This window comes from Rhinoraja longicauda, chromosome 22 (genome assembly GCF_053455715.1).
Source record: "Rhinoraja longicauda isolate Sanriku21f chromosome 22, sRhiLon1.1, whole genome shotgun sequence".
NCBI classification, from domain to species: Eukaryota; Metazoa; Chordata; class Chondrichthyes; order Rajiformes; family Arhynchobatidae; genus Rhinoraja; species Rhinoraja longicauda.
Window position 1 is genome coordinate 33,245,919 of NC_135974.1, and position 13,102 is coordinate 33,259,020.

Here is a 13,102-nt window from a genome sequence, read left to right on the forward strand (position 1 = left end):
GCCGACCTGAGGGACCTGGAGATAGAGTGGTGGGTTAGAAGATTTTTGATTTGGGGGGGGGCCCGTTTGGGGCTTTGTATGTGGATAGGAGGAGCTTGAAGTCGATTCTGTACTGTACTGGGAGCCAGTGGAGAGAGGCCAGAATCGGGGTGATGTGGTCCCTTTTACGGGCACCCGTCAGGATAGGTTTAGAGGGATATAGGCCGAATACAGGCAGGTGGGACTAGTGTAGATGGGACATGTTGGTCGGTGTGGGCAAGTTGGGCTGTTTCCACGCTGCATGACTCTATGAGTGGCCTGTGTGATCACAGTGAACTTCACAAACACGTTCAAGCTACTTGGCATCCGAGATCTGTAGTGAATCTGCCCCAGTGCTAATCATCATCCTGAGTTGGAGTGACTCGGTAGGTCGGGCAGCACCTCTGGAGAGAAGGAATGGGTGGCGTTTTGGGTGGAGACCAGCCATGATCACATTGAATGGCGGTGCTGGCTCGAAGGGCCTACTCCTGCACCTATTGTCTATTATGCTGAACAGTAAGTCAAATCAATTTTCCCCTGACGATCTCCGGGGAATGTTAATTATGCTTCCTCAGCCACCACCAGGCACCCAGAATAGTTGACTTGGTTCATGAGGACCTGCGTAATGTGTACAGTGCAACTGTTCTGTTTTGCTGAAACATCAAATTAATCAGATGAGACTGCAGGAGATTAGCCGAGACATCGGTGGAGCCCAAAGGATTTCTTAACGTTGTTAAGTAAGCTCCCTTCAAAAGCTTTTGTTGAGTTTACACCCTTATTAATATGTTACATCTTGAATTACACAACGTCCTGGAATTTCATCTTGCCTCATTTTCAATAAGTGTTTTCTCCCTCCCCCTCAAGTTTCCACTCCGTCATTGGCTAATTTCCAACCATTAAAATCCACCCTGCACCAGGCCAACGTTTAATAAAAATAAAATCCTGACAAAGATTTCCTCAAGAGTGACGGGATGTCTCAGCTTAATTAACAATGGGCGGCACGGTGGCGCAGTGGTGGAGTTGCTGCCTCTCAGCGCCAGGTACCCGGGTTCAATCCCAACCACGGATATTGTCTGTACAGCGTTTGTACCTTCTCCCCGTGACCTGCGTGGGTTTTCTCCGGTTTCATCCCACACTCCAAAGGTGTACAGGCTTGTAGGTTAATTGCCTTGATATGAATGTAAAAATTGTTTCGAGTGTGCAGGGTAGTGTTAATGTGCGGGGATCGCTGGTCGGCGCGGACTCGGTGGGCCGAATGGCCTGTCTCCGCACGGTATCCCTAAACTAAGCTAAACTTTTATTTTAGTTTAGTTTAGTTTAGAGATACAGCGCGGAACGAGGCCCTTCGGCCCACCGAGTCCGCGCCGACCAGCGATCCCCACACTTTAACACTACCCTGCACACACTGGGGACGATTTACAATTTTACCAAGCCAATTAGCCTACAAACCTGGGAGGAAATTGGTGATCCCAGGGAAAACTCACACAGGTCATGGGGACAATGTACAAACTCGGTACAGAGAGCACCCATAGTCAGGATCGAACCCGGGCCTCTGGTGCAGTAAGGCAGCAACTCTACCGCTACGCCACATTTCAGCATCGTAGGTGGCCGCTATTTGTAGACATTGGGTACGCAGCAAAGAATTTTGCTGTGCCTGGTCACATGTGACAATAAAGGGAGTGTTCCATTCCATAAATGTAAGGGTTAAAACGGGCTTTTCAGCCAAAATTGAGTTGTCTGCTTTTAGCATTCACTGAGCAAACAGGCACGCTTTGAAAATCAATTAGATGCTTTGGAAAATAATCCTGTTCACTTCAAGGGATTAGTAAATCACGATCATGCCTGAGATCATCCAGTCTCAAGGACATGCAGCAGCAAGACAAGACAAACCTTTCATCCTAGAGGCGGCGCGGTGGCGCAGCGGTAGATTCGCTGCCTTGCAGCGCCAGAGACCCGGGTTCGATCCTGACTACGGGTGCTGTCTGTACGGAGTTTGTACGTTCTCCCCGTGACCCCCTGGGTTTTCTCCGAGATCGCCATTTTCCTCCCACACTCCAAATGCCGTGCCGCCAATCGTTTCTCATAAAATCAGAGACTTCAGGCCATTTCCTGGGAGTTATGGTCTTAACTAACTGAAACTAAAGTTATAGAGGTAAAGTATGGAAAAGGCATTCAAGAAATATAACAACCTATTGTTGTTATAATAACTAATAACTATTAATGTCCGATATGATAACTATTAATGTCTTTGCACCTGAAAGAGTCATTTTAAGCTTCTCCTGGGGTTTGTAAATGAGTATTGTAAACTTTAGACTTCAGAGATACAGCACAGAAACAGGAACTTTCTCCCACCGAGTCAGTGCCATCCAGCAATCACCCCGTACACTAACACTTTACACTGTAACTAAAGCCAATTTGCACTTTTACCAAAGCCAATCAACCTACAAAACTTGAACGTATTTGGAGTGTGGGAGGAAACCAGAGCACCTGGAGAAAACCCACGCAGTCGCAGGGAGAACGCACAGACTCGGCACAGACAGCACCCGTAGTCAGGATTGAACCCGTGTCTCTGGCGCCGTAGGATAGCAACTTTACTGCTGCGTCCCTCTGCTACCCTTATAGAACCTAGAACAGCGCTACATACGAACAAGCTCATCGGCCCACAATGTCAGTGCCAAACATGATGTCAAGACCATCTCTTATCTACCTGAACATAATCCGTGTCCTTCCATTCCCTATATGACCATCTGCCTGTCCAAAAGTCTCCGAAATGCCACAATCGTATCTGCCTCCACCACCACCACCTGAAGTAGAGACCAACTCCAGCCTCTCGCAACCCTCTGTGTAGGAAAAGCCTTCCTGAAGCCCAACGGGTCAATGAAGTTTTTAATATCTTTCATTTGGTACCAAAGACACAGTAAAGAGCAAAGCCGGAGCGAGTGGTCGACATACAAGACAGCAGACGAGTCAATCAATGACATTCAGCCCAAATCACTCATCTTTCATTGGGCTTGTTGGTCTTAAGAGCACGACTGAGGGGGGGAACTAATCGTTCCTCATTATCGTGTTGAGCACATTTGGTGTAGCAGAGAAAATGGACTTGGACAGCAACATACCATGATGAATGATGTTATGATCCATTAACATCTGCATTAGTTTAATAGCCGTTGCTCTGTCAGGTGCTTCTTTGTGGTCGATCAACCAGTCCATCAGCTCTTTTGCAACAAAACAGTTCGGGTAAGTCCGTAGATTATAGCGGCGGTCTTTGATTAACTTTCCATCGTGTAGGCGAAGCCTGAAGAATACAACAAGGCCGCATTATAACTTATCGGTAAATTAATATTTTCCACGCTTTATTTTCAATATTGTTGAAGCTCATGGTGTCCAAGCGCACAATTAAATTTTGTTCAAATTTTAATTTCAAGTTCATACCAATTCCTTCTCTCACAAGGAGGAAAAAGGATATTAAAAGTAGCCAGGATCATTGTTTTTTTAAGATTGTGTATTATTGGCAAAGTTTCAATGCAAAACAAAAGATTCTTCACCAGTGAAAATGTTCAGAATGGTTTACAATCGCAGAGAAGGGGGAATCAAGAACCTGGGGACATAGGTGTAAGGTGAGAGGGGAAAGATTTAATGGGAACCTGAGAGGCAACCTTTTCACATACAGGGTGGTGGGTATATTGAACGAGCTGCTAGAAGAGGTAGTTGAGGCAGAAGCTATAACTACATTTAAAAGACATTTGGATCAGTACATGAATAAGAAAGGTTTAGAGAGATATGGGCCAAATGTGGGCGGGTGGGACTAATGTAGATGGGCACCTTGGTTGGCATGGGCAAGCTTGGTCAAAGGGTCTGTTTTCATGCTGTATGACTCTTTCACCCAGAGAGTTGTGAATCTGTGGAATTTTCAACCAGAGCACCCGGAGAAATCCCACGCAGTTCATTGTGACGTCGAACACAGCTGACGGGCAGGGCAAGTGGAAAAGGGATTTATTAAAGTTTAAAAATGTGATTTTTAAATTTTAAAAAGTGAAAAAATGTTTAAAATATAACAACCATTTGAACCGCAGGCCAATGGCGAGTAAGGTGGGCCTAAAATTGTTGCACTATCGTGTACCGTTTTGGCTGTATTTCGGGAACAAATCTATCCACAAACCCACAAACCTACAAATATACAAGAGGAGAGTTTTCGTAATATATATATATAGATTACATTTCATGCAGAGATGTTCATGGAACAATTGAGGGTGGAAACAGGTCATTGTAAGTTGTAAATGAAATTAACAGTAATGTAGACAATTGAAAGAATGTAGTGCGATGGGGGCCAAATATGTACAATCTTTAACGAGCTTCAACGACCTCGACGAAGGCTGGCTGCAGAGACAAGCGGTAAGTGAGAGGGAGAAATGAAACAAAGGTACCTTGCGGGCAGCTGAACTTGAAGGCAAGTGATAAAAGCAGCAAAGCCTCATTTCATGCAGCGAAGCCTTTGCCAAAACATTTCTTGCCTGTTTAAGGGGTCCCAACCTGAAATCACCTGTCCATTCTCTCCACAGATGCTGCCTGCCCCCGCTGAGTTACTCCAGCGCTTTGTGTCTTTTTTTAAATGTAAACCAGCATCTGCAGTTCCTTGTTTCTAAGTTTTTAAACACACAGCAATTTTCTAAGAGCACTTCCAGGTCCGAAGTTTTAAATCTATTTCTCTGGGTTGATATCTAGACTACACTTCTTCCCACCTTATTTCCTGTAAAGACTCTATCCCCCTACTTCCAATTACTCCGTCTACGCCGGATCTGTGCACAAGGCGAGGTTTTCCATACAAGGTCATCGGGGATTTCCTCACTCTTTAGGGATGGGGGTTCCCCTCTTCCATTATAAATGAGGGTCTCACGAGGGTCTCCTCGATATCCCGCAGCCCCACTCTTGCTCCCCCTCCCTACATTCGTAACAAGGACAGAGTCCCCCTTGTCCTCACCTTCCACCCCATCAGCCGTCGCATACAGCTTATAATCCTCCAACATTTCCGCCACCTTCAACGGGATCCCACTACTGGCCACATCTTCCCATCTCCACCCCTTTCTGCTTTCCGCAGAGACCGTTCCCTCCGCAACTCCTTGGTCAACTCGTCCCTTCCCACCCAAACCACCCCCTGCCCAGGTACTTTCCCCTGCAACCGCAGGAGATGCAACACCTGTCCCTTTATCTCTCTCCTCCACTCCATCAAAGGGCCCCGACTGTCTTTTCAGGTGAGGCAGAGGTTCACCTGCACCTCCTCCAACTCCAACCTCATCTACTGTATCCGCTGTTCCAGGTGTCGACCCCTGTATATCGGCGAGACCAAGCGCAGGCTCGGCGATCGTTTCGCTCAACACCTCCGCTCAGGCCGCCCAAACCTACCTGATCTCCCAGTTGCTCAGCACTTTAACTCCCCCTCCCATTCCCAATCTGATCTTTCTGTCCTGGGCCTCCTCCATTGTCAGAGTGAGGCCCAGCGCAAATTGGAGGAACAGCACCTCATATTTCTCTTGGGCTGCTTACACCCCAGCGGTATGAACATTGACTTCTCTAACTTCAAATAGCCCTTGCTTTCCCTCTCTCTCCATCCCCCTGCCCCTTCCCAGTTCTCCCACCAGTCTTACTGTCTCCAACTACATTCTATCTCTCTCCCCCCCCCACTCCCCTGACATCAGCCTGAAGAAGGGTCTCGACCCGAAACGTCACCCATTCCTTCTGAAGAAGGGTCCCAATTCGAAACATCACCTGTCCAACATCACCTGTTCTCCAGAGATGCTGCCTGACCCGCTGAGTTACTCCAGCACTCTATGAAAAGTCACCTATCCATGTTCTCCAGAGATGCTGCCTGTCCCGCTGAGTTACTCCAGCATTTTGTGTCCATCTTCTCTGTATTGATATACCCACTGTGTACTTTCAACATTCTTGTGTTTATTATCAATACTATGATACGATACACAGAAAACTGGGCAAAGGTTTCTCGAGTAACTTTTCAGGAAAGATTGTGTAAACAGTGTTATCTCAGCATAAATATCACAATAGAACACAAGAATCCTGAATAGAATCCCCAGTGCTGGAGTAACTCAGCGGGTCAGGGAGCATCTCTGAGAAAGTGGATAGGCAGCGTTTTGGGACTCGACCCTATCCATGTTCTCCAGACATGCTGAGTTACTCCAGCACTTTGTGCCCTTTTGTGTATTAAGCAGCATCTGCAGTTCTTCATTTCTACTCCAATATTTAATGCATGTTCTACTTAGGCATGTAAAATGTGGGGGGGGGGGAGGGGTGATGAAAGAGTTGAGAAAGATTAAACTAAACAGGTGCGATGAACATGGCCAATAGATTGTGTCTATCCAGCTAGAACGTGACCATCACCATATTGTAAACCACCATAAGGTCACCCCCTTTGCCTCTTTCTCTCCAGGGATAACTGCCCCAGCCACGCTTTGTTCTGCCCCTCCTCTATTCCTCTATTCCAGCTTCCCCGTCCCCCCCAACAATCATTCTGAAGAAGCTTAGTTCAGTTCAGTTTCTTGTCACCTGTACAGTGAAAAGTTTTTGTTGCGTGCTATCCAGTCGGCAGAAAGACAACTCATGATTACAACCGAGCCGTGTACAGTGTACAGATACATGATTAGGGAATAACGTTTACTGCAAGGTAAAGCCAGCAAAGTCCGGACGAGGGTAATCCGAGGAAGGGTCCCAATTCGAAACATCACCTGTCCATGTTCTGCAGAGATGCTGCCTGACCCGCTGAGTTACTACAGCATTCTGTGAAACGTCACCTATCCATGTTCTCCACAGATGCTGCCTGACCCGCTGAGTTACTCCAGTACATTGAGTCTATTTGTACAAACCAGAATCTATCTGCAGCTCTTTCTTTCTTAAGATTCAAGATTCAATTTATTGTCACATGTACCAATTAAGGTACAGTGAAATCTGAGTTACTGTTATTAATAATTATTGCCTTACAGATGTATCATTTTAACTATCATAATAGGTGTTCAATTCTCACCACGATGCTGCAAAAATGCCTCATGCTAAAATACCAGCGTAGCATCACACCTAGAGAATAAAGTAGTCTTTGATTTTATAAAGTATCCTTGGTAGCTTGAATTATCTACATCTCCTTCGCATCTATTGGAAATCACAAGTTGGCAGTAAAGTGGCATAACGGTAGAGTTGCTGCCTTACAGCGCCAGAGACCTGGGTTCAATCCTGATAGGGTTGCCACCTATCTCACTCCCAAATATGGGACAAGGTGACGTCACCGCCCCGCGCCCCACGTGACCTCACCCAGCCAGCGGCCACGTGCTCCCACTCCACCAACGGCAGCCGCCCAGGCGGGAGGTGGGTTGCTAGGCAACCTCCGTTAGGCGGAGCCAGGGCCTCCAGACCTACACTTGTCCGGGCCTACACTGTCCGGACCTACACTGTCCGGACCTACACTGTCCGGACCTACACTGCCCGAACCTACACTGTCCGGAAGGCAGACACAGATTTTAACCAGCATCTGCAGTTTTTTTCTTACTACATTGTCCGGACCTACAGTGTCCGGGCCTACAGCGTCCGGGCCTACAGCGCCCCCCGGGCCTAATGCAGGACAATGGCGGTCCCGTACGGGACAAATCAATTTAGCCGAAAATACGGGATGTCCCAGCTAATACGAAACAGTTGGCAACCCGAAACCCTGACCACAGGTGCTATTTGTATTGAGTTTGTATGTTTTCCCTGCGACCCTGTGGGTTTTCTCCGGGTGCTCCGGTTTCCTCCCACACCCCAAAGACGTGTGAGTTTGTCGGCAAATTGGCTTTGGTAAAAATTGAAAATTGTCCCTAGTGTGTGTAGGATAGTTGTAGTGTTCGGGGTGATCACTGATAGCTGGTCGGTGGGCCAAAGCTGTATCTCTAAAGTCTAAAGTCAAACATGTGAGAGATCAAGCGGTACAAATATACTGATCTTTAAATAGATCGGCTCGCATGGAAGAGATCCACATTTTACACTGTTTATTTTAAGGGCAGTACATAAATAAGGAGTTAAAAATAATTCATACAGAACTATGATGGCACTCATCTGTACACCCAGAACCGTGAAGGGTAACACTAGCAACTTACGGTCGTGACAAATAACTATTTATTCAGGACAAGTTCAATGAAAATCTAATTAAATGATCAAAATGTTGAAATCGGAAGAGAGGGCAATTAGTGAAAGATTATTTCCGCAGCTCTGCACCAGTAACAATGAATCAAGGATTAGTACTGGATGCAAGAAGGGGGGTGCTATGAGGAATGCTTCCCCTGCCAAGGTGGGTTAAAGCACTGAACACATTCAACACAAGCACCTATTAAAGCCAAATTAAACTGGCATGAAAGGGAATCCCAATAAATACTAAAATGTGCAATGATAAAAAGTAGAAATATAGAATTCAAGTAGATGATTCAAATGAACAAGGGCGGCACGGTGACGCAGCGGTAGAGTTGCTGCCTCACAGCGCCAGAGACCCGGGTTCGATCCTGACTACGGGCGCTGTCTGTACGGAGTTTGTACGTTCTCCCCGTGACCCGCGTGGGTTTTCTCCGGGTTCTCTGATTTCCTCCCACACTCCAAAGACGAGCAGGTTGTCGGTTAATTGGATTGGTATCATTGTAAAAATTGGCCCTAGTGTGTGTAGGATAGTGTTAGTGTGCGGGGATCGCTGGTCTTAAGATTTCAAATTGATTTAATGATCCCACACAGGAGGTCATTGTGAAAGGCTGGTCTTTCGGCGGGATGATCAGGATGGACTCAGTGGGCCGAAGGGCCTATTTCCAAGCTGTACCTTTAAACTAGACTAAACGAAACAAATGTAATCTATAATGCTGCAACTTGCATCATTGTACAGATGGTCTATGTCTATTTATTTAGCCTTCCATGCATGGAGCTTTAAATAAACTAACAGGGCAATGCTGTTCCCTTCTTTTAAATGTCAAGGAAAGTTCAGCTCTGTGTTGTCATACCTACATCGTTATAACTCTTGCACATTAGTCTGTCCGTCACACAGACCAGATTCCCCTCCATTGACACTTCACGCTGTCTCAGAACAGCAGCTAAAGTAACCAAAGACTTGTCCCACCCCGGTCATTCCTTCTTCTCCCCGCTCCTGTCTCGCAGAAGGTACAGAAGCTTGAAAACACGCACCACCAGACTCAGGAACATAGAAACATAGAAACATAGGAAATAGGTGCAGGAGTAGGCCATTCGGCCCTTCGAGCCTGCACCGCCATTCAATATGATCATGGCTGATCATCCAGCTCAGTAACCTGTACTTGCCTTCTCTCCATACCCCCTGATCCCTTTAGCCACAAGGGCCACATCTAACTCCCTCTTAAATATAGCCAATGAACTGGCCTCAACTACCTTCTGTGGCAGAGAATTCCACAGACTCACCACTCTCTCTGTGTGAAGAAATGTTTTCTCATCTCGGTCCTAAATGACTTCCCCCTTATCCTTAAGCTGTGACCCCTGGTTCTGGACTTCCCCAACATCGGGAACAATCTTCCCGCATCTAGCCTCTCCAACCCCTTAAGAATTTTATATGTTTCTATAAGATCCCCCCTCAGTCTTCTAAATTCCAGCGAGTACAAGCCTAGTCTATCCAGTCTTTCTTCATATGAAAGTCCTGCCATCCCAGGGATCAATCTGGTGAACCTTCTCTGTACAGCTTCATCCTCTCTGAGATCAGGCTTCTGAACGGCCCTTCCATAACCTGGGGTACTGTCCAATTCACCTCTACCCCATTGCGGACATTGGACCTGTCTCTGGAACTGGTGCACTACAATGCTGAGAACTATATCTTGCACCCTGTAGTCTTCACTTTTGCTCTACCTGTTGTCCTTAAGTTTGACTTGATCGTATTTATGTATGGCATCCCAAAGACAGACACAAAGTGCTGGAGTAACTCAATGGGTCAGGCAGCATCTCAGGAGAAAAAGGATGGGTGACATCTCACGCCAGGCTGAAGAAGGGTCACGACCCGAGAACCCACCCACCCGTTTTCTCCCGAGATGCTGCCTGACTTGTTGAGTTACTCCAGCACTTTGTGTCTGTCTTTGGTATAAACCAGCGTCTGCAGTTCTTCGTTTCTACCTATCCCCTAAATGCACAGAGCTGAAGATTAATTGGCCTCTGTAAATTGCCATTAGCGTGCAGGGAGTGGAGAAGGGGGAATGACACAGAACTCATGTGAACGGGTGAATGAAGGTCGGCATGGACTCAATGGGCCGAAGGGCCTGTTTCCAGGCTGTATCTTTCGATCGGTCAAAAACTTCACGTCTTCCTAAACCTCCTGCATGAACCAAATCTCTCTGTCAGTTTGTGGACCTGTTTGTTCAGTGCAATGTCACAGGTGGCCTTTCACTGAGACCTGCTGTGTCAACAATGAAAAGCAAACTTCCTGCATTTCAGTATTTGACTCCCACTTCTCGTCCTGGCTGGCAGCTTTTGGTAGCTGAATGCCTTCATTGTTACAAACAAGGTGACTTTTTTCCAAACACAATGAACACAATTACGTTTAAAGATACAGCAGGGCAACAGGCCCTTCGGCCATTCACACGAGTTTAATGTTATCCCACTTTCGCATCGCCTCCCTGCACACTTGCACCTCGTGAGACCGCACCTGGAGTACTGTGTGCAGTTTTGGTCTCCAAATTTGAGGAAGGATATTCTTGCTATGGAGGGCGTGCAGCGTAGGTTCACTAGGTTAATTCCCGGAATGGCGGGACTGTCGTATGTTGAAAGGCTGGAGCGATTGGGCTTGTATACACTGGAATTTAGAAGGATGAGGGGGGATCTTATTGAAACATATAAGATAATTAGGGGATTGGACACATTAGAGGCAGATAACATGTTCCCAATGTTGGGGGAGTCCAGAACAAGGGGCCACAGTTTAAGAATAAGGGGTAGGCCATTTAGAACGGAGATGAGGAAGAACTTTTTCAGTCAGAGGGTGGTGAAGGTGTGGAATTCTCTGCCTCAGAAGGCAGTGGAGGCCAGTTCGTTGGATGCTTTCAAGAGAGAGCTGGATAGAGCTCTTAAGGATAGCGGAGTGAGGGGGCATGGGGAGAAGGCAGGAACGGGGTACTGATTGAGAGTGATCAGCCATGATCGCATTGAATGGCGGTGCTGGCTCGAAGGGCTGAATGGCCTACTCCTGCACCTATTGTCTATTGACCTAGCTCACCCCCTTGTCGTTTAAATGCCTGGGTAATGATCAATTATCATGTTCTTCTCGTCTGAACGATTTCAACCTTTTTCATAAACTGTTTCCATGTTGTCATTGTCCAACACATCAATCCGCTGCCTTGAAAACCATAGACTTGACTAATATGGAATACTATTAGAGGTTATGGGGAGAAGGCAGGAGAATGGGGATTAGTTTAGTTTAGAGATACAGCGCGGAAACAGGCCCTTTCGGCCCATCGGGTCCGCGCCAACCAGCGATCCCCGCACACTAACACCATCCTACACCCACTAGGGACAATGTTTACATTTTACTAAGCCAATTAACTTACAAACCTGTATGTCTTTCGAGTGTGGGTGGAAACCGAAGGTCTCGGCGAAAACCCACGCAGGTCACAGGGAGAACACAGACAGCACCCTTAGTCGGGATCGAACCCAGATCGGCGCTGCATTCGCTGTAAGGCAGCAACTCTACCGCTGCGCCACCGTGATCGCAGTTTAGGAGGCAGAGATAGATCAGCCATGATTGAAAGGCGGAGTAGACTTGATGGGCCGAATGGCCTTATTCTGCTCCTGTCACTTATGATCTTATGACGATCTTATGAGACCCTACACTCTCTCAGAGTCTTGTGCCCAGAGTAGGGGAATCGGGAACCTGAGGACATATCTTTAAGGTGAGGGGGAAAAGATTTAATACGAACCCGAGGGATAATTTTTTCACAAAGAGGGCAGTGGGTGTATGGAACGAGGCAGGGACTATCGCAACTTTTATGAAACATTTAGACAAGTGCATGGATAGGACAGGTTTAGAGGGATACGGGCCAAACACAGACAGGTGGGACTAGTGTAGCTGGGACATGTTGGCTGGTGTGGGCAAGTTGGACCGAAGGGCCTGTTTCCACGCTGTTTCACTCTATGACTTTAGTTGTTAGGGGTGTAAACCTGAGGTTCTAACAGGCATTGGTCAGGCCACATATGGAGTACTGTCAACAAATTTGGGCCCCATATCTGAGGAAGGATGTGCTGGCTCTGGAGAGGGTCCAGAGGAGGTTTACAAGAATGATTCCAGGAATGAGTGGGTTAACATATGATGAGCGTTTGACAGCACTGGGCCTGTACTCGCTGGAGTTTAGAAGGTTGAGGGGGGACCTCATTGAAACTTACAGAATAATGAAAGGCACAGATAGAGTGGATGTGGAAAGGATGTTTCCACTGGTGGGAGAGTCCAGGACCAGAGGTCACAGCCTTAGAATTAAAGGGCGCTCTTTTAGAAAGGAGGTGAGGAGGAACTTCTTCAGTCAGAGGGTAATTAATCTGTGGAACTCATTGCCACAGAGGGCTGTGGAGGCCAAGTCAGTGGATATTTTAAAGGCAGAGATAGACAAATTCTTGATTAGAACGGGTGTCAAGGGTTATGGGGAGAAGGCAGGAAAATGGGATTGGGAGGCAGAGATCAGCCATGATTGAATGGCGGAGTTGGCTCGATGGGCCGAATGGCTAATTCTACTCCTATAACTTGTGAACGTGGAGCGTGGCCGACCCGAGACATTGGCTGCCTTCTCTCCCCACAGATGCTGACTGACTCCCCACTGGCTGAGATAGCTCAACTTTCCAGATTCCAGTCATTAGCTGTTTAACTTGTTTTCTAGCTTCACACAGTACACTCTTTTCTTTGCAATAAACTCAAAGACGATTTTTTTTTTTTTTTTTGTCGAAATCAACTTCAGAAGGGTCTCGACCCGAAACGTCACCCATTCCTTCTCTCCCACAGATGCTGCCTGTCCCGCTGATTTACAATAGACAATAGACAATAGGTGCAGGAGGAGGCCATTCGGCCCCTTGAGCCAATGTG

At 47.0% G+C, this 13,102-nt stretch overlaps 1 protein-coding gene across 3 annotated transcripts in view; it reads right to left on the minus strand.

Moving 5' to 3' along the window:
- Nucleotides 1-13,102, minus strand: part of LOC144604541 (DEP domain-containing mTOR-interacting protein-like) — a 56,407-nt gene that overhangs the window by 41,824 nt on the left and 1,481 nt on the right. For all 3 annotated transcript variants that reach the window (XM_078419074.1, XM_078419073.1, XM_078419075.1), the window contains exon 2: nucleotides 3,135-3,313. In XM_078419074.1, the coding sequence (XP_078275200.1) occupies nucleotides 3,135-3,313 (179 nt within the window). The remainder of the gene's footprint in view (nucleotides 1-3,134; nucleotides 3,314-13,102) is intronic.